The sequence below is a fragment of the Orycteropus afer genome, unplaced genomic scaffold, assembly GCF_000298275.1.
Source record: "Orycteropus afer afer isolate SDZICR_OR568_19922 unplaced genomic scaffold, OryAfe1.0 scaffold00154, whole genome shotgun sequence".
NCBI lineage: Eukaryota > Metazoa > Chordata > Mammalia > Tubulidentata > Orycteropodidae > Orycteropus > Orycteropus afer.
In genome coordinates, this window is record NW_006921741.1 from 1,574,212 (window position 1) to 1,599,711 (window position 25,500).

Consider the following 25,500-nt stretch of genomic DNA (forward strand, 5'->3'; position numbering starts at 1 on the left):
GAAGAAGGCGGTGCCAAGAGGCAGGCGGAAGGGGCCGGGGTGGGGCTTGTGACGTTAATGGGCGAACCAATCACGCCTGGTGCTATCAATGGCCCCGCCCTTTTACCGCACATTTCCCCTCCCCTAGCTCATTTCGCACGACGCAGCGGTTGGGAACACAGACATTTTCGGAGCTGGAGCCGCCACTGCCGCCGCCATTTTGTGTCTGTGGAGAAAGAAGCTACTGTGGCGGCTGCAAGTGGACGGAGATCACCCGTGAGACGGCGGCTTTTCATACCCGAGGTTTCCCCTGTGTCGTCCCCTAACCCCCCTCCGCGGTCAGCATGTGGTGAAGCCGGAGCCGCGAGAGACCCGGGGAAAGGAAGAGGTGTCGGAAGGGAGGCGGGGTATCGAGAGCGGCTTCAGCTTCAGCTGCGGCGGACCTCGGAGGGGGGCCGCGACGCAATGTCAGAGCAGACGCCGGCGGAGGCCGGTGCTGCGGGGGCCCGGGAGGACGCCTGTCGGGATTATCAATCATCGCTCGAAGACCTGACCTTCAATAGCAAACCGCACATCAATATGCTGACCATTCTAGCCGAGGAGAACCTGCCCTTCGCCAAGGAGATCGTCTCTCTCATCGAGGCCCAAACCGCCAAGGTTTTTATACACCCCGCAGCCTCCTATTCTTCTAATACTCCCTGATTTTAGTGTCAGCCTCATCCCAGGTCTCGCTTCCATCCAAAGGGGGACAGCGTGCCTCCTCTCCAACCCTCCCCCTTCCACTCAGGCTCGGTCTTTGGCCCAGGCTTCGAGCGTGGGCCTCTCTTTAGGGGAGGGAGTGGGGAGGATAAAGGGTGGAGTCCCACTTCCGCTTAGCAACTCCCCTATTTAGGCCACCCCATTGTATACCCGTCACACACACACGCTTTGAATAGAGCCTTTTGGGTTGGGGGAGACTTCAAGGTAGTTTGTGGTTTGGGGAAGAAAGAGTTAAAACAAACCATTTTAACCCCCTGGGAGGGTGGGGAGTGGTTCTTATCCTATTTTCCCCCAGTGCCCTTTTGAATAATTGTGTTCTGTGGGTTGGAAGGAGGTGAAGGGGGACCTGGGAGCGAGCTGCTGGTGGGTGGGAGTAGGGAATTGGCCCCGAGTGGAGCAGCCGCCTGTTAAGAGCCCAACATGGCGCCTGAAAAGCACATGATGCGAAAGGGAAGAGAGGAGAATCCATTCCCAGCCAGGCAGCTGCTCACACCCGTCAGCCCCATTTTGGGGTAGGGGCGGCTAGATTATAACTTTTATTCTCCTATCGGAGGGTCTAATTTGCCCTCAAAATAAAGGGAAAGTGGGGTTAAGGGTGGGGTTTGGGTGGTGGGGAGATCTTATCCAACCTGTAGGTGGAGAACTGGCCCAGTGGGTAACAGGTACTTTTAGTTTTCTGAAAAGTTCAGTCCCTCCTCCTCTTCCTTTTCTCTCTCTCTCCCTTCCCTGATAGTGAAGGCGTGCATTTCTTCAACCCTTTATAAACGTGGTCCTCTGCCACCCTATATTTCCCTGTAGTCCTCCTCTTCTGTGGATTCATTGTGGGAGTGATATGTCATTTAAGTAAAGTTACTGTTAAATTTAGTTAGCATAATCTTTAATAGCTTCCCTTTACTAAATTTTAAGTTATTTTTCAAGCTTGTACTTACGGTTTAGTTTTTCTTAGTTGTTAGTGATTGCAATTATCAGGATGAGCCTCCTTTTAGCAGAGTGAACCCCTTTTACAAGGCCACTTTAACAACAACCACCAATATATTGTTTAGAGGCGGTTTCTGTCTAGTGTAAAACTGAGTGGTCTGACTCTTTAATAAATGGTTTTGAAATGTGTGACTGGTATTATAAAATTTGTGAATAAAACATATAAAATATGTATTTGTCTTTTTTATTTACATTTGTAAGGTGTAGAATCTGTTTCCAAGACTTATTTTTATCTACGTGGTTGTGTGTTTTAAACAAAAGTTTTTAAGTGACTTGGGTTCATTCTTCTTTAGGTTCCATCCACTCTTATGGGTAAATCTGTTCACAAGATACACGGTTTCAGGTGGTCCTTTCTATATCTTAATTTAAAGAGGATAAAAAGTGAGATTTTTTTTTTTTGAGCACACAACAAATTTATCATGCTCAATCTGACTACTGAAATACAAGGCTTCACCTTTTCCTCTGAATGTCTGTGTGAAACAGCTGTTCTTTTTTGAAAGTATGAGATTTAAAAAGGAAGCATTCCTCATACTCAACATCTTTTTAATTGATGTCACGAACATTTTGGACATGAAGATTTAAATAATTTTTGCATTGTTGAAGGCTTAGCTTTACATTGAATTTTTTTTTTTTTTTTGGGGGGGGGAACAAAACCACTCCTTTTAAAGTAAGAATGATTTTTCTTTTAATCTATAATTTTTTTTTGGGGGGGATGATTAATACTCAGCAGAGCCTAATATGTAGCGGGTCAGGTTGTCCCTCAGAACAGTTTCCTTGCTGGTTTTTAATGGATCCAGAAGATCTTCGAGAACTGAAAACTAAATGCTGAATATAATGACCACATTAAAACTTGTATTTTTGTATTGCTACACAGAGTGGTGAAAATAGATGGACTATTTGCCTATAAAAGCTGAAATATCTTGGCACACTTTTCCTGGTTATTTTTGTAAAACCAGATTGAGGAAAAGATGTAAACGTCACTTTGGGGGAATTAATCGCAATTGGGGTTGAGGGGAAGGGGGAGGGATTTTCCAGCATTTGGTAGCAAACTGGCTTGGTTTTGTGTTTCTGGAGGCAAATGTTTGTGTCCTTACTCTAGCGTCTCGGCATTACTAAACTTAAGGATTCACACTTAGTTTAACTCCTCCCATGAGGCAGCAGTAGCAAAAAAAAAATATTACATATAAGGACTTCACTTGTACAATAAAAGATTAGTCTGCTGAACAGATTTCAGTTTTAAAAAGAGCCTGTTTTTCTTCCTAAGTGCAACAAGACTAAAAGGGTGTAAAACATGACATGGTAAGGGTAAAGACACAGAATAAAGCATTTGACATGTTGGTGCTTTATAGTTTACCCACATGCAGTGGCCTTGTGAACCCTTTTATGAGATAGTTTTTCATACAAAGTTATTCAAAGGTTTCCATAGCCAACTTTCGTTGTAAAGGTGTTATCAGAAGCAAGAGCACTTCCACACACTTGTATGGGCACTTGGTTTTGTGAAATAATGGTATTGTGTACTACGGAACTGTGAGCCTACCCTAGCTACAGGTAGCTATGGGTAAGTTTTGTTTGGGGTTAAGATTCCGATACACATGGGGTGGGTAAATGGGAATAACTTATGTTTCTTTATTTTTCTTTTTTTTTAAATCATGGGCGCTCCTGTGGAGTCAGTTGACACTTAGTTTATATGGTGTGTCTCAATGCTCCTGAACAAGTCTGTGAACCTGCTGATGCTTTCTGGAAGCTTGCTGTGCCTTCTATAAGCCAGCGATGAGTAGTCATTGCAATTGAACTGGGGCAACATTTTTTGCTTTGGAAAGGGCTACCTATATCAGCATCACCACACTGGCTCTGCACAAATTTAGAATCCCTGGTGTGTGCATGTCAGAGGAAAAATACTTCAACGGAGAGTCCATGCTGTGAAGAAAATCTTCAGCACAAATCCTGGTTTCCAGACTCAAGTTCAACCTGATTTACATGACTCAGCTGCTGCTCCAACCAGTTTTTCTTGTATCAGTAACACTTGCACCTTCTGCAAGTTCATGTGCAAGTTTGAAAGTGTTTTGCCATTAACTTCAAATGTGAAGTGTACTAAATTTCTTTGTTCATTTGGATTATAGAGCAGTAATCCTAATAATTTTAAAGGTAACAAAAGCTTCATAGACTTCAACATATAAAAAATGAATGTGGAAATTAGGTTTCTGCCAGAAGTTTGAGAACTTTATTTCATGGAATCTAGGCACACTATTTTAAGTTATGGGTCACAAAGCTTACACTTGGATTACAGAAAAATTTTCTCTATTCCCTCCCTTCTATTTTGATCACTTTAAAACAGACCTTTTTACCACATGAACCTGAAATTCCATTAAGTGTTGAGTGTATTAGAGATTATGTTTTTTTGTTTCTGGTAATTGTGAGCTTATTCTATATGCTCAATGAAAATCATTTTAAGATGAGAATTTGAACACTGAAATTTCGTAAAGATTATCAAAGAGTATTTAGTATCAACCAGAAATTGAGGTCTGTATTATAGGTTTTAAAACTCACTTTTAAATAATTTTTTGGTGGCAATTCTTTATACTAAACTTCTCAGTTTCTTTTTTTATTACTTCAGGCTCCTTCCTCAGAGAAGCTTCCTGTTATGTACCTTATGGATTCTATCGTGAAAAACGTTGGAAGAGAGTATCTCACTGCCTTTACTAAAAATCTAGTTGCAACATTTATTTGTGTGTTTGAAAAGGTATATATGCATTTAGAAATACTTGAATTTTAAAAAAATTGTTCCCGATTAAATAAATACATGGCTTTGTGTTGGGTTTTCTTGGGTGGTGAAATATTTTACTCTTTAGGACACTTATCAAGTATCATTTCGAAGAAAGTAACTAAAGTTAGTTACATTTTTTTTTGGAGCAGATTATGTGGGTTTTTCACTGTACATTCAGAAACAGGCAGGTTTGCTTTTAGAAATATTTGTGCTCTTTAAAAGCAGCTCATCCTATTGATGATCTGTTCCATCAGAATATGGGCAAATTTACGTGAAACTATCAGGAATACTAAAATTTAGTTATTTAATTTTCTGGTGTTAGAATGTTGAATATTCTTTAGGGGATAAGGAGCATGGTACTCCAGTGTGTCTCAACTTGTGATTGAAACTTGTAACTGGTGTGATGATTATTTTTTTTTCTGGAAATGTTTCCTTTTTTGTTACTTTGTTCAACAAATGTGTTCTTTGTGAATATTCTAGTTACATATTAATGGTGGACCAGTTAATTGCTTTAGGTTGTTTTGGAAATTCTCCCCCTTAGTATTTACAAGAAAGGTTTGTTACTTTTTATACAACTTAAGGTTGTAAATTCCTTAGCATTGTATCTGGTCTTGTGGTTAATGCAGAATTAAGTTGAAGTAGGCAGGGAATTTGCTGAAGTAATTTCTCTGTCACTGTCACACACAGAAAAAAGGGTATGAGAGATTGTAGATTCCTTTGTATCATAACAAATTGGTGTTAATTCTGTTTTAGTAGATGTGTCTGGAGAAATATTAAGTAGTCAGGCCTGCAGAATTGCGATTATTTTAAAAGAAATGTGCAGTATCAGATTTTACTTGATTATTAGAGTAGAAAATATCTAGTTGTTACTTGACCTTTTTTTTTTTCAAGTTTTAAGAAATTTAGGAAACTTTCAGATGGCATTAAGGAACTTGTTAGTGTTTGTCAGCCCTTGTTAAACCTTGTTTTCCTCAGGCTGTAGTCTAAGGAGAGGCAAATTTGGGATTATAGAAGTTGGGGAAGCTTAAGCAACTTCTTGGTTTCAATTTCAGTCTGCAGTGTTTGATAGACTCCCTTATTGGACTTAAGGCTGCACTTGATAAAGAATGACCTTGTAGTAAATAATTAAGGAATTGTATACAGTCAAGGTATCATTAGCTTAAAGTTAGAAATCTAAATATAGTTTTTTCCAAGTACCAGGTTTTTCTGATGGCTAATTATTTTTAACACTTCTTATTGGGCTCACCACAAGAGTAAGTGAATGAATTATATAAAACTAAAGCTCATCAGTGATTAAGATTTTGAGAATCTCAATAAAGTGTCCACACCACAAATTGCTTTCTCACTGGTACCAACCATATTGTATTGCAGAAGATTGGTTAGTGAGATAGTTTGCCTTAATTTTAACTTGTGCTACTTTATAAATAATGAAAATTTAAGCCATCAGGTAAACCTTTTTTTTTTTTTTTTTTTTACTGTGATTTATATTTTCTGCCCAGAGTAAGGGAATATTACACCAAGCCCTAAAATGTAGAAATACTTTGTATTCTTGAAAATACAAAGACTTGCCTGTTTACTTGCTTTCATGAAAGCTAGGTGATAATGACTTAAATTTTCTATTAACTTTTTTTTTTAAAGAAGAAAATGCTTTATTCATATTTGCAGACTGCATATATCCTTACTGTATCATTACTGTTGTATGTACTTGTGAATGGATAGTATAATTCTATATGTGAAGTCAAGCATTGATTTATGTAGCTTATACTTAATATATACAACATTTTATAGTAACTTAACAAGCCATAGAATTGTTCTGTTGTTCTAGGTGGATGAAAATACTAGAAAAAGTTTATTTAAATTACGTTCCACATGGGATGAAATATTCCCTTTGAAGAAACTTTATGCCCTGGATGTCAGAGTCAATTCATTAGATCCTGCTTGGCCTATTAAACCTCTACCCCCCAATGTGAATACATCTAGCATCCATGTGAATCCTAAATTTTTAAATAAATCGGTAAGTTCCAGTCTGAATGGCATACAACTAATGTTTTTAACTATCAAAGTTTGACTTCTCTAAAATTTCTTGCCAGAAAACAAAAGTACAAGAATACCCTGTGTAGAATCAGTTAGGTTTAAAATATATATATTTTCCACAGATTCACAATACATTTAAAAATATATATTCAGTTTCTTTAGGTATTATGAAATATTTGAGTTTAAGTTCCAGCATGAAGTTTTCTGCATGCTTTAAATATGACTGGCCATTAATGAACATGACTAGTGTTTAAGAGTAAAGCTGATAGTTTTTAGGTAGCCATTAGCTTTATTAGATAGGATATATTTTTCTTTAAAAAAAAAAAAATATATATATATATATATATATATATATATATATACACACACACACACACACATATATATATGTTTTTTCTTACAGCCTGAGGAGGCTTCAGCTCCTGGCACAGTGGTCAGTTCTCCTAGCATCTCCACTCCTCCAATTGTTCCTGATATACAGAAGAATCTTACTCAAGAACAACTAATACGACAACAGTTACTGGCAAAACAAAAACAATTGTTAGAACTTCAGCAGAAAAAACTGGAGCTGGAGCTGGAACAAGCTAAGGCACAACTGGTAAGTAGAGGCGATTTGGTATTTTATTTACAATTTGCCTTCAGATAGGGAAGTAATTAATTTTTGTGTTTGAATTATGCTACAATGTTATTTTAATTTTCAAGAATGTACTCTTTATCCACTCATTTCTTTTAAATTGCAGTGTTTCTTAGACTACATTTTTATATCCTATTGTTTAGCTCAATAGTATAAACTGTAGTATTTTCCACCAAATACATTCATATTAGATTAATGTGTTACAAGACAGTACCTTAGTTTTATTTAACAGCTGTGTCATGTGGACTTAATATTTCAGTCCCAGGATGGTGTGCTGTGGTCAATGTTTTTGCAGTTTTTAATGTTTAGGAGCTTAAGCTTCATGAACAGAAATCAGGCTTTTAGAAGTATGTGGAAGAAAAGCCATCAGAAATTAAAGAAGCCAGTAAGATTATGTATTTCCTTGCATGAGTGAACTTATACTTAGTTATTTTGTACGTGAACTTTTTTGGGAAGTGACAAGGTGCAGGAAGTCAGACTTTTATAGGTTCATTATCAGTGTGACTTTGGGGGGAACTAAATTTTATGACTTAGAATTTAGCTGAGTTACTCTTGTGCAGCAGGAATGTAGTGACAATATTTTAGGAGCAATCTGGCTCAAAGTCCTAAATAACTAGGAAGAGAGAATTTTTTTTTTTTAATTCTCTCTCAGAATTACATTGTAAGACCCCAAAGTCCCTAGTCGATACTGGTAAGAAATAACAAGCCATGTAAATACATGTAACTTTTGACTGTAATCTCCACTTATACACTAGAAATGTACAAGGTAAATAAGGTATTGAGTAAATGGATTTATTGAAGAAATATAACATTATGTTTTTATTCTTAATTTTTTGACAAATCTGTGTTTTACAGTATTAACATAAAACATTTATTTTGTATTTTAGGCTGTTTCTCTTAGTGTTCAACAAGAGACATCTAGCTTAGGTCCTGGATCAACATCATCCAAATTACATGTTCCACAGATTCCTCCTATGGCTGTTAAAACTTGCCATCAGGTTCCTGTGCAACCTGAGAAAAGCCGTCCAGGTCCGTCCTTACAAATTCAGGATTTGAAAGGAACTAACCGAGATCCCCGACTTAATAGGATGAGCCAACATTCTTCTCATGGAAAAGATCAAAGTCATAGGAAAGAGTTCCTAATGAACACGTTGAACCAGTCTGATATTAAGACAAGTAAAACTGTACCTTCTGAAAAATTAAATTCATCCAAACAAGAAAAAAGTAAATCAGGTGAAAAAATAACCAAGAAAGAACTTGACCAAATAGATTCTAAATCTAAATCTAAATCTAAATCGCCATCACCTTTGAAAAACAAATTGTCCCATACGAAAGATTTGAAAACTCAAGAATCTGAAAGTGTCAGAGTGTCTGATATGAGCAAAAGAGATCCAAGATTAAAAAAACATCTTCAGGATAAGGCTGATGGCAAAGATGATGATATAAAAGAAAAGAGAAAAGCGACAGAAAAAAAGGATAAAGATGAGCATGTGAAATCATCTGAACATAGGCTGGTTGGGAGTAGAAATAAAATCATAAATGGCGTTGTACAGAAACAAGATACAATAACAGAAGAATCAGAAAAACAGGGGACAAAACCAGGAAGATCAAGTACTAGAAAGCGATCAAGATCGCGATCACCCAAGTCTCGGTCACCAATTATACATTCCCCAAAGAGAAGAGATAGGCGATCACCCAAACGAAGGCAAAGGAGTATGTCTCCAACTTCAACGCCCAAAGCTGGAAAGATTCGCCAGTCAGGAGTTAAGCAGTCACATATAGAAGAGTTTATACCACCTTCTAGGGAAGAAAGAAATGCTAAGAGAAGTACTAAACAGGATGTTCGAGATCCAAGGCGAATAAAAAAGACTGAAGAGGAACGAGCACAAGAAACTGCGAATCAGCATTCTACAAAGTCAGGCACTGAACCAAAGGAGAATGTAGAAAACTGGCAAAGTTCTAAGTCTACCAAAAGATGGAAATCTGGTTGGGAAGAAAATAAAAGGTATGATGTTATATTTTTTAAACAAGTAGAATAATACATAAAAAGATAATGTATGGAAAGATATCATGGACAATGTTAATTGGGTGCTATGATTATTACTTTATTTTTACATTTAATTCTTACAACCCTGGAGGTTAAATACTTTATTATTCTTATTTTATAGATAAGGTTAACTAATCTACTTAAGGCTGTATATATGCAGGACATTCAAGAATCAGAATTCATATCTAATTTTCCTGACTTCGGATCTTGTGTCTTAATCATTTAATTACTTTTGATGGTTACATGTATCCATTTTAACCAGGTCCTTTGAAAAGGATTCATACATATGTTTCTGAGTATTTTCAGAAACATTTTGAAGTTTAACATACTGCTTTTATGGTTTCAGCTTACAGCAGAGTGATGAACATAGTAAGTCTCCTCATCTGCGGCATAGGGAAAGCTGGTCAAGCACTAAAGGAATCTTGTCACCTCGAGCCCCGAAGCAGCAGCATCGATTAAGTGTAGATGCCAATCTTCAGATTCCTAAAGAGTTAACTCTTGCGAGCAAAAGAGAATTAATTCAAAAGGTAATTATTATAATTAATTCCATGTAATTGCTGTCTAATTTTGTGTCTCTTTTGTGAGTATTTATATTTAGAATATTTAATTTTCTTTTATCACCCCTGTGCAGACGAGTGAACGCTTAGCATCTGGTGAAATTACACAGGATGAGTTCCTTGTTGTTGTTCATCAAATTCGACAACTATTTCAGTATCAAGAAGGTAAACATAGATGCAATGTACGAGATAGTCCTACAGAAGAAAATAAAGGTGGATTAAAAAAGAAACCTCTCTTATCTGATGCTGAATTAACCTACTATGAACATAAAGCAAAACTGAAAAGGACCCAGGTTCAGCATTCATTTCCAAGACTTGATCTCTTAGATCCTGATATTTTTGACTACCCTTTGACTGATGCCTTGTTGTCTGGAATAGAATGTGAGCCATCCAAAAGTAAACATGCAAATAGGAGTAGTGGAGCGCAGTTTGACAGAAAAGAACAATTTAGTGAAAGAGCAAGACGTCTTTCTCCTATATCTGGGAGTCGTACTTATGCTGAGAATCTTTCACCCCATGAGGGCCGGAGAAGACATGACGAGCAAGTCTCTGCTAAAGGTAGAAAAAGTTAAATCAGATTATGCCTATTGAATCACACAGCAGTGAAGGGAAAATGGACAAGCTAAGTGGGGATGGATTTTTATGACTGTTCAGACTTGTGTTATGTTTTGTTTTTTGTTTTCCCTAGGGAAGGGAAGGGAGCAAATATTCATGAGGGTCAGAAATTTTATTAGATTTTTTATTTATGTAATCTGATTTACTCCTCAAAACAACCCACTGAAATAATACTATCCCCATTTAACAGATAGAAAACAGACCAGAGAGGTTAAATAACTTGCTCAAAGTTATGTAATTAGTAATTAGTAAGTTGGTATGATGGGGATTTTTACCCAGTTGTGTCTGACTCTAGAGGGCTTTCTCTTATCTACTACTTGATCTTTTCCTTCTTCTCTATTAAAGTGAGATAGTTATGTTTAATTTTTGATAAATGTTTACATGAATATAGAAAAAAGATTTGAAGTTAACTTGGTATAAATTCAGATTTAGGGAAAATACATTTTTTTTCTTTTTAAAAGGTGTGCGAGAAGAGCAGAGATCTCCATTCAACGATCGTTTTCCGCTTAAACGACCTAGATATGAAGATTCAGATAAACCATTTGTAGATAGCCCAGCATCAAGATTCGCCGGCCTTGATACAAATCAGCGACTTACGGCTTTGGCTGAAGACAGACCATTATTTGATGGACCTAGTAGGCCATCAGTAGCAAGAGATGGTCCAACCAAGATGATTTTTGAAGGACCTAATAAATTAAGCCCTAGAATTGATGGACCTCCTACACCAGGTTCTCTTCGGTTTGATGGGTCACCAGGACAAATTGGGGGAGGAGGGCCTTTGAGATTTGAAGGACCGCAGGGTCAGCTAGGAGGTGGGTGTCCTTTGAGATTTGAAGGTCCTCCAGGACCAGTAGGAACACCTCTGCGGTTTGAAGGGCCAATTGGTCAAGCAGGAGGAGGTGGTTTTAGGTTTGAAGGTTCCCCTGGTTTAAGGTTTGAGGGTGCTGCAGGTGGTTTACGGTTTGAAGGACCAGGGGGCCAGCCTGTGGGTGGTCTCAGATTTGAGGGACATCGTGGTCAACCTGTGGGTGGTCTAAGGTTTGAGGGACCTCATGGACAGCCTGTTGGTTCTCTTAGATTTGATAATCCCCGAGGTCAGCCTGTAGGTGGACTTAGATTTGAGGGGGGTCATGGTCCATCAGGGACTGCCATTAGGTTTGATGGACCTCATGGTCAGCCAGGAGGTGGGATCAGATTTGAGGGCCCTTTGCTACAACAGGGAGTTGGAATGAGGTTTGAGGGCCCCCATGGTCAATCAGTAGCTGGTCTGAGGTTTGAAGGCCAACATAATCAGCTTGGTGGCAACCTTAGATTTGAGGGTCCACATGGTCAGCCAGGGGTTGGGATCAGGTTTGAAGGACCTTTAGTCCAACAAGGAGGTGGAATGAGGTTTGAGGGTCCTGTACCAGGAGGTGGCATGAGAATTGAAGGGCCTTTGGGTCAAGGTGGACCAAGATTTGAAGGTTGTCATACTTTAAGATTTGATGGGCAGCCAGGCCAGCCATCACTTTTGCCAAGATTTGATGGATTACATGGTCAGCCAGGACCTAGATTTGAAAGAACTGGTCAGCCAGGTCCACAGAGGTTTGATGGACCACCTGGACAGCAGGTTCAACCACGATTTGATGGTGTACCTCAAAGATTTGATGGTCCACAACACCAGCAAGCATCAAGGTTTGATATTCCTCTTGGTCTTCAAGGGACACGATTTGACAATCATCCTTCACAAAGACTTGAATCAGTGTCATTCAATCAGACTGGTCCATATAATGATCCACCTGGCACTGCTTTTAATACCCCATCCCAAGGACTACAGTTCCAAAGACATGAACAAATATTTGATTCACCTCAAGGACCAAATTTTAATGGACCACATGGCCCTGGAAACCAGAGTTTTTCGAATCCTCTTAACAGAGGTTCTGGACACTTTTTTGATGAAAAGAATCTTCAGAGTTCTCAATTTGGAAACTTTGGCAATTTACCTGCTCCATTAGCAGTAGGAAATATTCAGGCATCTCAACAGGTAAGTTTATATTCTAAAATCATGTTGTATTTTAATGTTTCTGGTGTTAGAGGAAGATTTTCAGGGTATTATAGATTGGAAAGACATTTTTAATCTACTCCAAAACCCCACTTTGGAAGTAGGATAAAAGTCTTTTGGGGCTGATTGGCCACTTAAATCCAAAGCTGATCTTAGCATTTCCAGGATCCAGGTAAGTCAGTATGTCTTTATCTGTTTTGTTTTCTTTAGTCTTTGAGGTTACATTGTTGTGAGAGTGTTCGTTCCATTGACATCTGCTACATTGTATAACTGTTCAGCTCTGATAAGCTTATAAATTAATTTTAAGGCTGCTTTTTAGAAGTTGTTCTTTGAGCAAGAATTTTTTTTAACCTGAGTTAAATAGAAATACCAAATTGCCCATACTTCTACTGTCTGTAATTCTTTGCCTTCCTCTTTTCCTATTTTTACAACCTTCCCAGTCTCACCAGTCAAATACAGTTGTTGATGTTAAATATCAACACAGCAAACTTGCTACTTGCCTCTCACATATTGTTGTTGTTGTTGTTGTTTGCCGTCGAGGCAGCCCCGACTCATAGCGACCCCTCCTTGGGTTTCCGAGGCAGTATCACTACGGAAGTAGGATTGCCCAACCTTCCTTCCGAGGAGTGGCTGGTGGGTTTGAACCGCCAGCCTTCTGGTGAGCAGTCAAGTGCCTTAGGCACTATGCTACCAGAGCTCCTACTTATACTCAAGTTAATCCGAACATCCATTCACTTTTTGGTATTCTTTCACACTTGTTATACATCCGTCTAAAAATGCATATTGAAATTATTTTAAATCAGTGTGTTACAGTTGGTGATTAATTAGTATTTGAGTGCCTGCATTTGCATGTTGAAATTCTCCTGGGCTTAATTTACATTATTTTTTTTTCTAGGTAGACACTTTCTTCCTAGAGCAGATTCATTTCATGATAGTAAGATTCTATGGAAGAAAGTGTAAAATAAAAAGAAAGATCTAGAAAGCATGTCATAAGCATTATTAGTAGAAAACAGTCTTCAGTTCATATCCAATAGTGTGGAAATACAGTGGGCCTGCCTAGTTAGATTTACTCTTTTGTTATAGAAAATAATGAAACTTACTGACAGATACTCTAGAATGGAACTTGGTTTACTCATTTTCATTCCTACATTATATAGAATTGATGAGGGGTTTATTATTCACCATATAACAAAATTCACATGGATACTGAACAAGGCTTATAAATGGACATTTATTTATATAGTAGCAACATGTGGAAGTCCTACCTCATTCAAGAATGCAATTATGGTATTGGTATGCCAGTATAGTACTTGTTAAAGAGCCCTAATGACACAATGGTTAAGTGCTTGACTGCTAACCTAAAAGTTAGCAGTTCAGACCCACCCAGCAGCTCTACAGGAGAGAGAACTGGGAATCTGCTTCCATAAAGATTATGGCCTAGAAAACTCTATGGATCAGGTCTACTGTGTCAAATGGGGTCACTGAATTGTAATCCTCTTGATAGCACCTAGCAACAGCATAGTACTTCTTTCTTGACTTTTATTTTTAACATTCCTTTGACATATTTTCTAATCTACTTTGTACCCCAGTTCTAACCATTTCCAAAGATAATGGCTAAGCAGGGTAATCACCTGGAATTCAGATTGCTAATTAAAGCAGGCTTTTGACACCTGGAAAGGAGTCAAATGTTCAAGCCTCAGCTTTGCTCCTAACTATCCACTATGATTATGCATAAGTAACATTTCTGGATGTTACTTCCATTTGTAAAATAAGTTGACAAGAAAGGTTACACAGCCAATTGGTAGCTACCTTATATTTGTGTGGTACCTTAAACTTTTCAAAGAATTTTCACATCTGAGTTCCTTATTTCTCAAACAGATAAGGGGAAAGGTATTACTGTCCTTGTTTCAGGAGTGCAATTAAACCAGTTATGTTTACTTTCTAAATCTTTATTAGCATAGAAATTAGGCCTTAGGACATCTGTAAATATATTTATATGGTTAAACCAAAAAAAAAAAAAAAAAAAAACTCAAGAGCCATCGAGTCAATTCTGACTCATAGTGACCCATATTGGGTCTCCAAGGCTGTAAATCTTTACCGAAGTAGATTGCCCCATCTTCTTCCACGGAGCACCTGTTGGGTTATCAACTACTGACCTGGTTAGCAGCCAGATGCCTTAGCTACTATGCCACCAGAGCTCCTTCATTTATATGGCTAGAAAGTTAATTTTACTTAAAATATGGAAATGTTTTTAAAACCAAGGTTTTTCTTAAAGGTTCTCACTGGTGTTGCTCAGCCAGTAGCATTTGGCCAAGGACAACAATTTTTACCAGTTCACCCACAAAATCCTGGCGCATTTGTTCAGAATCCTTCAGGTATGTGCTATATTATTTTCAAGAGACAAATAATTACTGCTTTGTTGAATATCTAACTTTGTCACTTTCAGAAAATGACAGCTTTGAGAGGGCACATTCAGTTTAGAGAATTTTAATTAGGTTGAAATACTCTTTTTTGTTCTTTTTCTGAGTGTGTTTACAGTGTTGACATGTATTCACACTGACCCTGTTGACAGCCACAGATGGTTATCCAGAACTTACAGATAAATCATAAGAGGGGAAGGAAACCTATTGGGATAGAAGCTGAAGGTGGGGAGGGTATGACATTTGTATTGGGCCAGAATGAAATAAATGACAAAACTAAAAAATCTCAGTTACTTGATACTGTGAATTTGTGTGCGTTTGTGTCTGTCTGTGTTATGATCCAATAGACATTTATTAAGTGAATACTGGGGATACTACACAATGGGTTAAAAGAGATGTAGAACAAAACTTTTCTGATTTTCAGCCAGGTCCTCTGATAAACATCTTTGTTGCTATGGGGTGTGGTGTAACTAATAATTGTGTACAAGGGCTTTAGAAATGAATTTGTTTTAATATGTGGTAAATGGAAAATGTATAAATTATGGCAATTTAAAAGATAACTGCAAATAACTAGCCTGACTGAATACAAGTAGTATTTGCTTTAGTTCCAAATCATCAAAAAGCCATCTTTAGAAACATGATTTAGTATAGTGCTAAGTTATATAATTTACAAATTTAGGAAGTTTTCCAAGGCTTCTGAAGTAACAAGGGATGTCCTAGCCAAGCTGTTTTATGCATTTGTTCTGAAATGTATCATCTCAAGAACTTCATTCAATTAATTTGAAAGATTTTTGTTTTTAATTACTAGATGATAATTACAATGAATTTTTTATTTTTATTTTGTTACTGTAATGAAAAGGAAGGAAAGAATTTGGGATCTTTATAGTTAGAAGACCAGAGTTAGCATCTCCACTGTGCCATTTATAGATGGGCAGGGCATGAACAAGTATCCTCCTTGGGGTTCAGTTTCTTTCTCTGTTAATAGGATGTAATAGTGTCAGTATTTGCCTGGGACTTTATAATGTATTGTATTTTCCTTTAGAACCCAGTTTTTCTTGTTGAGTAGAGAATTTGTTGTATTTATGTTGAATGGCATGAGATAGTGTGCGAAGATTGCAAATTTTCTTCTTTTTGCTTCTGGAGTCTTAGGGTTGCATATTTGGATGCACACGTGTATATACAGGGTATAGCAATGTTACAGGAGAAATCACATCTTATTCCCCTGAACATAGTGTGTGCTGTATTCATCTTCTCTGAAGACTCCTTTAATTTAAATGTAAAACATTTTATTCTTAGCAGTAAATATACCCACATTCATTTATTCATTCAGACATATTGATCATTTGCTATATGCTGGGAATTGTGCTTGGATGAATTTAATAAGGTTCGTTGATTCAAACATATCAGTGATCACGGACCAGCCAATGTTTCATTCTGTCATACAGGAAGTCACCATGGGTCAGAGCCAACTTGATGGCAACATACCACCACCACCACCACCTTTCAAAATTTGGTAGTTTAGCAGGATCTATTGATTTACATGCTTAACAAATACTGTCTATAGTGATAAATACCTCAGTACCTTATAAATATTAATTCATATGATACTCATAATAACCTTTCATAGGAACTGTGGTTATCACCTTTTTATAGATAAAAGAAACAGACATGGATGAATAAATTGATCATGTCACACAGATAGAAAGTGGCATTTCCAGTGAGGAGTCTGGTTCCAGAATTCATGGTCTTGACTTCTTCAAGATATGAAAATTGCGAATTATGTCTTTTAGACATGTGAATAGCTATTTCTAATTAAATTTAAATGTTAAACTAGTGTGTGAAATGCTCTTATACTTAATTGTTGAAGTTGATTTATTCGTTCAGGTAGACATACTAACTAACTACTAATAAACCAACGTGTATGTAAGGCATGCACTAAGTGCAGAGCATTCAGTGGTTAACGGCAGAGATTATATATATTTTAGATACAAATTGAATTCCTGCATGTAAGAATTAAGAGGACTTTTTAATGATTTACAACTTTTTTCTGGAGATGTAGTGAGATATATAATGCCAGTACATTAAAACACTGCTTTTATAGTTGGGTTAAAGAATCAGAGTTATTAGATGTAATGGTGCTTAGCCAAATGTGGAATTAGATTGATTCATGACCAATGAGCTTAAAAAGAAAATTTTAATCCTTGCCTCATTTATTCAAATTACTGAAGCTGTTGTAAGCCTGACAACTGTTCAGCCATAGCTTGAGCTGCTTTGAAAGGGCAGTGATTCAGTAAAGGCCATAGGGGCTGGTATACTCTAAATAATAATAATAAGCAATAAATAAAAACAATAATAATAAGCGATATGGCTTATTTCCCTGTATCCATTCTCTGGATAGTCAGGTCAGAGAACAAAGGGATTTATTTAAGGTACTTCCACTTAACTTCTTTTTTTCTTTTCCCTATAATTCTGTGGTAAAAAATGGTATTGTACTTCACCTATACCAAATTACTTTGCTAATGTGGTTAGAAGATAAGGAACAGAAAATTTAGAAAGGTAGAAAATTAGATATAGAGTTGGTGCTACATTGCATAGGTGAAGGGTGCATGAGGCTTTCTGCCCTCTGTATTCTAGTTTTCTTTGGCATGGATTTAATTAGGTGAACATGGGAAATACTGTTGTTTTAGATTTGTATGTCTTTTTAAAGTATCATTGTTTTCAGTGTTAGTTTTCAGCATTTGTCCTAGAATATATTTTTAAGTGGTGATGATTTGCTGACCTAAATGGGAAAAAAAAGTTCATTTTAGGAGGTTCTGAGAAAATTAAACTCATCTATATTTTATCATTTATCATTGGTAGGATATCTTGAAGAAAAGCTAGAAAGATGCTTAGAAAAATTTATGTTTAATTTCTACTTTCATTTTAAGAGTGTTATCTTTTTAAAGGAGCTCTTCCGAAGGCATATCCTGATAATCATCTCAGTCAGGTGGATGTAAATGAATTATTTTCAAAACTGCTAAAAACAGGAATTCTCAAATTGTCCCAGCCTGATTCATCTTCACCACGTAAGTATGTTTTTATACTTGATCTACACAAAGCTTCCTTAAGTTATAAAGATGGATATGATATAAAGATGAGAGTTATGATAAAAATATTTACTTACAATAAATGAATTTTTAGGTATACTTTTTGTTTTTTGAAAATAAAATGTAATATATAATGAAATTATTTTAAATTTTTTAAGATTGAACTATTCCTTTATAGTAGGTATTTATTTCAGTTAACTAACCTCTTGAAAATAGCATGTGCAGACTTATTACTAGTTATTTTACATTAGGTTAGCTTTTTAAAATAATTTCAATATTGATGAAATAAAATTTCATGAAGATTGACTTTTAAGATATTAGCCTAATATCACTTATCAAAACATAGAACTGCATTAAGTTCCTTGGCAATGAAATTTAAGGTCAGAAGCAGTGAATAGACAAGGTGGGTTTTTCTGTATGCTTATAACACTAGTGTTCCCCTATTAAAAAAAAAAAAATAGATGTTTGTATGTCTTTTCTCAATTGAAGAAGTAAATGAAGTTGCTGCTCAGCCTCCCCTTGAAGAGGAGGAAGATCAAACTGAAGATCAAGATGTTCCAGATCTAACCAATTTTACAATTGAAGAATTAAAACAGTATGTAATGTATTATTATTATTTTTTAACATAAAAAAGAATTATTTTAATAGCAGTTGACATGGAGCTTTGGTGGTACAGTGGGTAAGGCATTTGGCTGCTAACCAGAAGGTAGGTGGTTCAAACCCACCAGCTGCTCTGCAGGAGGAAAATGAAGCAGACTCCTTCAGTAAAGGTTTATAGCCTTGAAAAACCCTATGGGGTCGTTATGAGTTGGAATCAACTCAGTGGCAGTGATGGGCCATTACTAGTACTATTTTATTTTACCCTTATTACTTTAAAATTTAAGGAAGCTTGTTTTCAAATCCTCTTTTAAAATATGCCTACTCTACCAAGTTTTTACTCCAAAAGACTACTTCAAATGTCTATTTTTTAGTGATAATTACATCTTCCTTTTTAATATTCATTTTCTCTTAATCATAATTGTTTTTCCTTTTTTGAATTCCTCTACTTTTGAAGTTAAGAAAATGAGATTTTAATAGTCCAGAATTAAAATTTTTTTAAAATTTTCATTTTATAAGTAATACATATTCATTGTATAAAATGAGAAAATACAAATAAATCAAGAAGATAAAAATTACCCAGAACTCCTACTTCAGGGATAAAAGACCCATTAACATTGGGTGGTACACATCTTTTAATAATTTTCTGTTGCCTATACTGCTTATAGGAGTCTGGTGGCATAATGGTTAAAGCCTTTGGCTGCTAACCAAAAGGTCGGCAGTATGAACTCACCAGCCACTCTGAGGGAGAAAGATGAGGCAGTCTGCTTTCGTAAAGATTTACATCCTTGAAACCATATGGGCAGTTTTACTCTGTCCTGTAGGCTTGCTAGGGAGCTCTGGTGGCATAGTGCCTAAGGTATTTGACTGCTAACCGGAAGGCTGGCAGTTCAAACCCATCAGCCACTCCTCGGAAGGAAGGTTGGGCAATCTACTTCCATAGTGATTCTGCCTTGGAAACCCAAGCAGGGGTCACTATGAGTTGGATGCGACTCAACAGCAGTGAGTTTGGTTTATAGGCTTGCTATGAGTTGGAGTTGACTCAGTGGAAGTGGGTTTGGTTTTTTGGTGTATACTGCTTATATAAAAGATATCTAAAACTGCTTTCTAGTACATGGATTCATTATATCTTTGTGACTGTCTTATAAAATTAGAAGAGCAATTGTGTCTTACATTTTTTTTTTTTTTGGTGTTTATTTATTTTTTCTTTAACAAGCAGAAGTTTAAGAGGCTAGATTTCTGAGTTTAGAATGCCTGCTCTAGGAGAAAACTAGGCTTGAAGTCCAAGTTCATAGTGCCAGCTCTAGGGGCTGGTTCGTGGCCTCCAGCTCTGCCTTCCAAACTCACTGAAGTAATCTGGAGGCTTCTCCTGACTCATGCAGCTGTAGGGGCTGACGAATTTAAGATTGGTAGGCAGTGTAGAAGATTGTGAGCTCCCAGGCTGAAAAGGCAACAATCTCAAGATCACCAGGCAACATGGCAGTGTCTTCCATTTTTAAAATCAGTATTTTTCCTTAAGTAATACTTGAACATAGTTAAAGTTTTATAATAAAATTCTTATAATAAAGATTATAATAAAAGATGGCATTATTCCCTTCTCCTACTGTGACTTTTACCCAGCATTGTTTCCTGTAGGCAACTGTTTTTTAACTCAATTATTTCTTTCTGACAGTTACCTCTTTATTTCTTATTATATTCTGTTTCTTGATTTATTCCATTTTGACTTCTTGAAACCAAAACCAAAAACCAAACTCGCTGCCATTGAGTTGATTCCAACTCTTAATGACCTCCACTGGGTTTGTGAGGCTGTAAATCTTTATGGGAGTAGATGGCCCCATCTTCCTTCCACGGAGCGGCTGGTGGGTTTGAACCACTGATCTAGTTTGCAGCCAAATGCTTTATCTACTGTGCTACCAGAGCTTCTTACTAAGTGAAGACCTAGTTAGCTCTCTCACTCTTCTATCAACTCTACCTTATAGTTACACATTATTTTTCATTAAATTGTTAATTAAGTGTTAATATTTTTACTATAAATATTTGTCCATGGGTGGTAAAATCAGTTAACTCTTTTGACTGCTAACTAAAAGGTTGGAGGTTCAAGTATAAGTAGAAGTGCCTCAAAAGAAGCATGGTGGTCTACTTTTGAACCACCAGCCATTGAAAACCCTCTGAAGCACAGTTCTACTCTGGTACACATGGAGTCACCATGAGTTTGAATGGATTTGATGGAAACTTTTGGTTTTATAAAAATATTTTGTTTGTTGGTATGCAAAGTGTTAGTGTACTGTGCTTTGCTGTATACTACTGTTTTTAAATTTTTCTTATAGTTAATAATTGAATTGTCCTGTTTATTCACTCACTAGATCTGTATACCTGATTATTCCCAAATATGGAGACTACATTTTAAAAACTGATTATTGTCCTCAGTTTTCCACTGGTCTTTTAATTTTTCTTCTTTGTTATCCATCTTATTATTTTTTTTCTGTTCCTCTTTCACTGTTCTTTAGGATTTAGTGGGGCAGCTAAGTTATTTAGAACTCCGAAGATCTAGAGAGGTGGGATCTAAGTGTTCTGTTTTTCCAGCTTGATATTGCCTTTAAGTTAAGACTAAATCAGCTATTATTGCCTTATTAGCTGGCAGAAGATCATTCTATTTTTAGCTAAAAGAAAATAAGTAACTGGGCCAGGCCTGCTGATTAAGAGGATAGGTTCCATGTTTCAAAAGCACCTGATTTTTTTCCCCAAAGTTAAGGTAAGGAGGGTCAGCAACATAATATTAGAGAGTAACCTTTATCTTTGGATATTAATTTGTTTAAGTGGGGACTTCAAAATTATTAAAAATTTGGAAACTGGCTTTTTTAAAAAGGCCTTTAAGCCATGTTATCAAAACTAAAGAGTATTTCTGTGTGTTTTCAAAATAGACGTTATGATAGTGTTATAAATCGACTGTACACTGGTATTCAGTGTTACTCTTGTGGAATGAGGTTTACAACGTCACAGACAGATGTATATGCAGATCACTTGGACTGGCATTATCGACAAAACAGAACTGAGAAAGATGTTAGCAGAAAAGTCACTCACAGACGTTGGTACTACAGTTTAACAGTAAGTACTTTATAGGTTTTTAGGCTTTAATAATACCATTCTAAAAATATGTCAGATTGAATAATTGCTGAGAGATAACATGAATTATTTGAATAAAATTGGAGCCCTAGAATATAAAAAGCTATCAAGGGAACTTTAAGAAAATGTGTATTTGCTTTTTTGTTAGAATTAGAGTAAGTCACAAGTTTCTTCTAGGTATAAAATTATCAGGGTCCGTGATTGAATAATTTTTATTTTTCTCCATAAAAAATGTACATGAAAATTACCTTGTTTAAATAATTAGTTGTAACTCTTAGAGGTAATGGAAAATTAACATTAAGATGTTAATAGTTCATTAGTTGCTATGATGCTGCCCATTAGTTGTGGGGCTCAAAGATAAGGTATAATTTTCAATAATTAATATTAAAGCATATTCTAGAAGAATTACCTTACCTTTAATAGTAGTATATATTCAGTATTTTATTAATGATACGCAGTAAAAGTTTAGAAGCAAATGGAAATTTTCTTTTTAAAAATCAACTTCTACTAAGGACTGGATAGAATTTGAGGAAATAGCGGATCTTGAAGAACGTGCAAAGAGCCAGTTTTTTGAAAAGGTGCATGAAGAGGTTGTGCTCAAAACTCAGGAGGCTGCTAAAGAAAAGGAGTTCCAAAGTGTACCTGCTGGTCCCGCTGGAGCAGTTGAGGTAAGAGAAGAAAGTTTAAATTTCCTACCTGTGGGATGCCCTTCACTTGAAGTAAATAATTATATCACTTTATTTACATTCCTCTCTTAATTATAGATGATTTTTTGTGTGCTTTACTCTTACGATCTGGATTTGAGTTTCATAACCACTGTAGTAATAACATAGTATTTATTATCAGCAACCACACACTAGTGAAATGTTAACTATTTTTGCCTGGAAGACTGCATAAATCCTTAACTTATTTTGTATCTGTATTATATACTGAATGTTGTTTTAAACTTTCACTGAATACCACTGTGCAGTCAATTATAACACTACCATAACATCTATTTTGAAAACACACAGAAATACTCTTTAATGTTTTGGTAACATTGCTTGACTTTGTCCACTTAAAAAAATGGTAATCTTTTTATTTAATGAGATTAAATATGTTCTATTATGTAGATTTCATTGAATATGATTCTATTTTTAGAGTTGTGAAATCTGCCAAGAACAATTTGAACAATACTGGGATGAAGAAGAGGAGGAATGGCATTTAAAAAATGCTATTAGAGTAGATGGAAAGGTAATTTTCAGTTATTTTCTTAGGAATTGTTAAGATATTAGCATTCTTTTATAGGGGTAGTTCACCACTTAGCGGGGTAAATCACCAGGCTTCTTTTGAGGCACATCTACTTATACTTGAACCTCCAACCTTTTAGTAAGCAGTCAAAAGAGTTAACTGATTTTACCACCCATGGACAAAAGTGTTTGTTTTTTGGTATTTCCACCAGAGTGTTAGAATTTAGTCATATATGTTTGAGTTGAAAGGGATCTTGGTGTAATTATCTGAGTTTATAATCATTTTACAGAAGTTGCATAATTAGATAATAACAGACCCAGGTCTTACTTAGTCTTTTGAATGTAGTTAGCCTTCTTTCTATTTAACTGCTTTTTTAATTCTGAATTTATATTTTATCATTAAAATGGTTAGTGTCTTAAAATATTCCATTTTAGCTTAGATACTGAAATATACAAAGCAAGTTTAAAGAGAATTCAGTTTTTCAGATTCTTAAGGATCAGAATTTTGCTTTTTCCATTTTTGCACCCCAAAACTGTTTTGCGTGAATACAAAGATTTTTGTGACTACCTATTTACTTTGTTCTTTTTGCTTCAGATTTATCATCCATCATGTTATGAAGATTATCAAAATGTAAGTTTTTGGATACTGTGTTCTCGTTTACATTAATGAATTTAGGCTTAATGTTTATGTAACATTTAGGTTGTTCATTAAATATTGGTGCTAGATTGATGGGATCTTTTATGTTACTATCTTCGGTATTTTAGTCATTGAGAAAGATAAATGGAACACACTGACTCTCAAGGAGTATTTGTTTCATGGGTTTAAGAGACTAGAATTTCTAGGATAATTTGTTGGTTTGTAAGGATATAAAAAAATCTTACATATTTGAAATGACGACAGTCACAAAAGCCGTATGTAAGTCATCATAAATGTGGTTAAATGGTAGAACATATCTGATCACTTTCTTTTGGTCTCCTTGTCTGTTACTGTTCTTATTAGATGAGCTCATTGCTGAGTTTGTATTAAATGTTAATATACATTTTATTATTCAGTTGCCTTTATGGCTTTTTTTGTGGGGAAGTGGGCAGGCATTCACTTGTAGTTAGTGGGATGTAAGTTCCTTTGCCCTCAAACAAGGTTCTTTTAAAACTAGATGCTATTTAACGTAATAATTTTGAACTTTCATGAAGACTTATAGGGCTTTTCATTTTGTAGACATCTTCATTTGATTGTACACCATCTCCCAGCAAGACACCAGTGGAAAACCCTTTGAACATTATGTTGAACATTGTCAAAAATGAATTGCAGGAACCCTGTGAAAGTCCCAAAGTTAAGGAAGAACAAATTGATACTCCGCCAGCTTGTACAGAAGAAAGCATATCCACATCCACTGAAATTAAAACAGAAAATGATACAGTTGAATCAGTTTAAATAAAATGAGAAAGGTATGTTTTTCTTTTTTACAAAAGCTGCTGTTGAATCTAGGTGAAGAATTTTTTTATGTATATATAGACCTATATCTATATAAATTGTCTAGCTGAGGCAGGGCCTTCAGCTATCATTTGGTTAATAAATACATTTTAGTATTTGCATTTCCTACTGCCTGCACAGTTTCAGGTGCTTGTTGTGTGAAAGTTCTGTAGATGTGTGCAAATTTAACAAAATGAAATTGTATGTGTAAAAATGTACGATTTTCACTTGTGAAACTGTAAATTATAAATAAAAAAAATATTTTTGCTACCCATGGAGTGTAATATTTATGCACACCATCAAATAAAGTGTTTCTGTACTTTTTATTGGGTGAAAATGGAATTAAACCACCTCAACATAAGATTTTTTTTCTAGTAGCATCCCATGATTAAAAATAGCAAATATGAAGTTTTATCCTTCAAAAGGGAGTTGTGAGAGAGCACTGTAGAACTTTCTCGAATAGAAGTTTTGAAAAAAATCTTAAAATAGAACATATTTGCATATGTATATAAATATATATACATATATATATTCCAGCTATGAAGAATCATCCAGATGTCCATTTCTGAAAAGTAGCTAATGAAGCAACTTTTATTCTTGAACACGGACACTGATGACATCAAACAGTTAACATATTTAAGTTTTTTTTTTTTTTCAAATGCTTTTTCAAATTGTCAAACAATTTAATGCAGATGAGCACGTTTCTCTTTTAAGTTATGGGGGAATCTGTAAGAATGTTCATTTGAAACATGGTTAATCTTTTTTTCCTTTGTTTTTAACTGAATTAGATGGATACCATGAGATGTTAATATTCATACATGTAATAAATAGAATGATGAAGAAACTTCCAATTTGTATCTCTTTATTTTTTGTATGGCTTTAGAATGTGACTTTTCTTTTTCTTAGGCCTTTCTTTCATCTCTTTATTTAAAACATGAACTTGGCACCTGCTGTTAAGCCAAGCACTGACATAAATGATTTATTTTTCCTGTCATCTGTTGCAGGTGATAGGCATATAAAACAATGGAATTCAGTTTATTGAGCACTTACCATGTAGTAAGTAGGCTCTGGCAGACTTTACATATACTTTCTCGTACTTAACAACTAATCATTTAAGGTAGCTGGTATCACCATTTAATAGATGAAGAGAGTGAGTCATCCACTTT

At 35.8% G+C, this 25,500-nt stretch overlaps 1 protein-coding gene across 1 annotated transcript; it reads left to right on the top strand.

The window, feature by feature from the left end:
* Window positions 1-444: 444 nt before the first annotated feature.
* Window positions 445-24,295, top strand: PCF11 (PCF11 cleavage and polyadenylation factor subunit). The gene is made up of 16 exons (XM_042781706.1): window positions 445-636; window positions 4,331-4,456; window positions 6,306-6,494; window positions 6,918-7,112; window positions 8,036-9,153; window positions 9,542-9,722; window positions 9,827-10,310; window positions 10,829-12,390; window positions 14,684-14,783; window positions 17,774-17,893; window positions 18,404-18,509; window positions 21,433-21,616; window positions 22,147-22,302; window positions 22,775-22,867; window positions 23,459-23,494; window positions 24,080-24,295. Exons 1-16 carry the CDS (start codon window positions 445-447, stop codon window positions 24,293-24,295), a joined length of 5,058 nt encoding a protein of 1,685 aa, XP_042637640.1.
* Window positions 24,296-25,500: the final 1,205 nt, after the last annotated feature.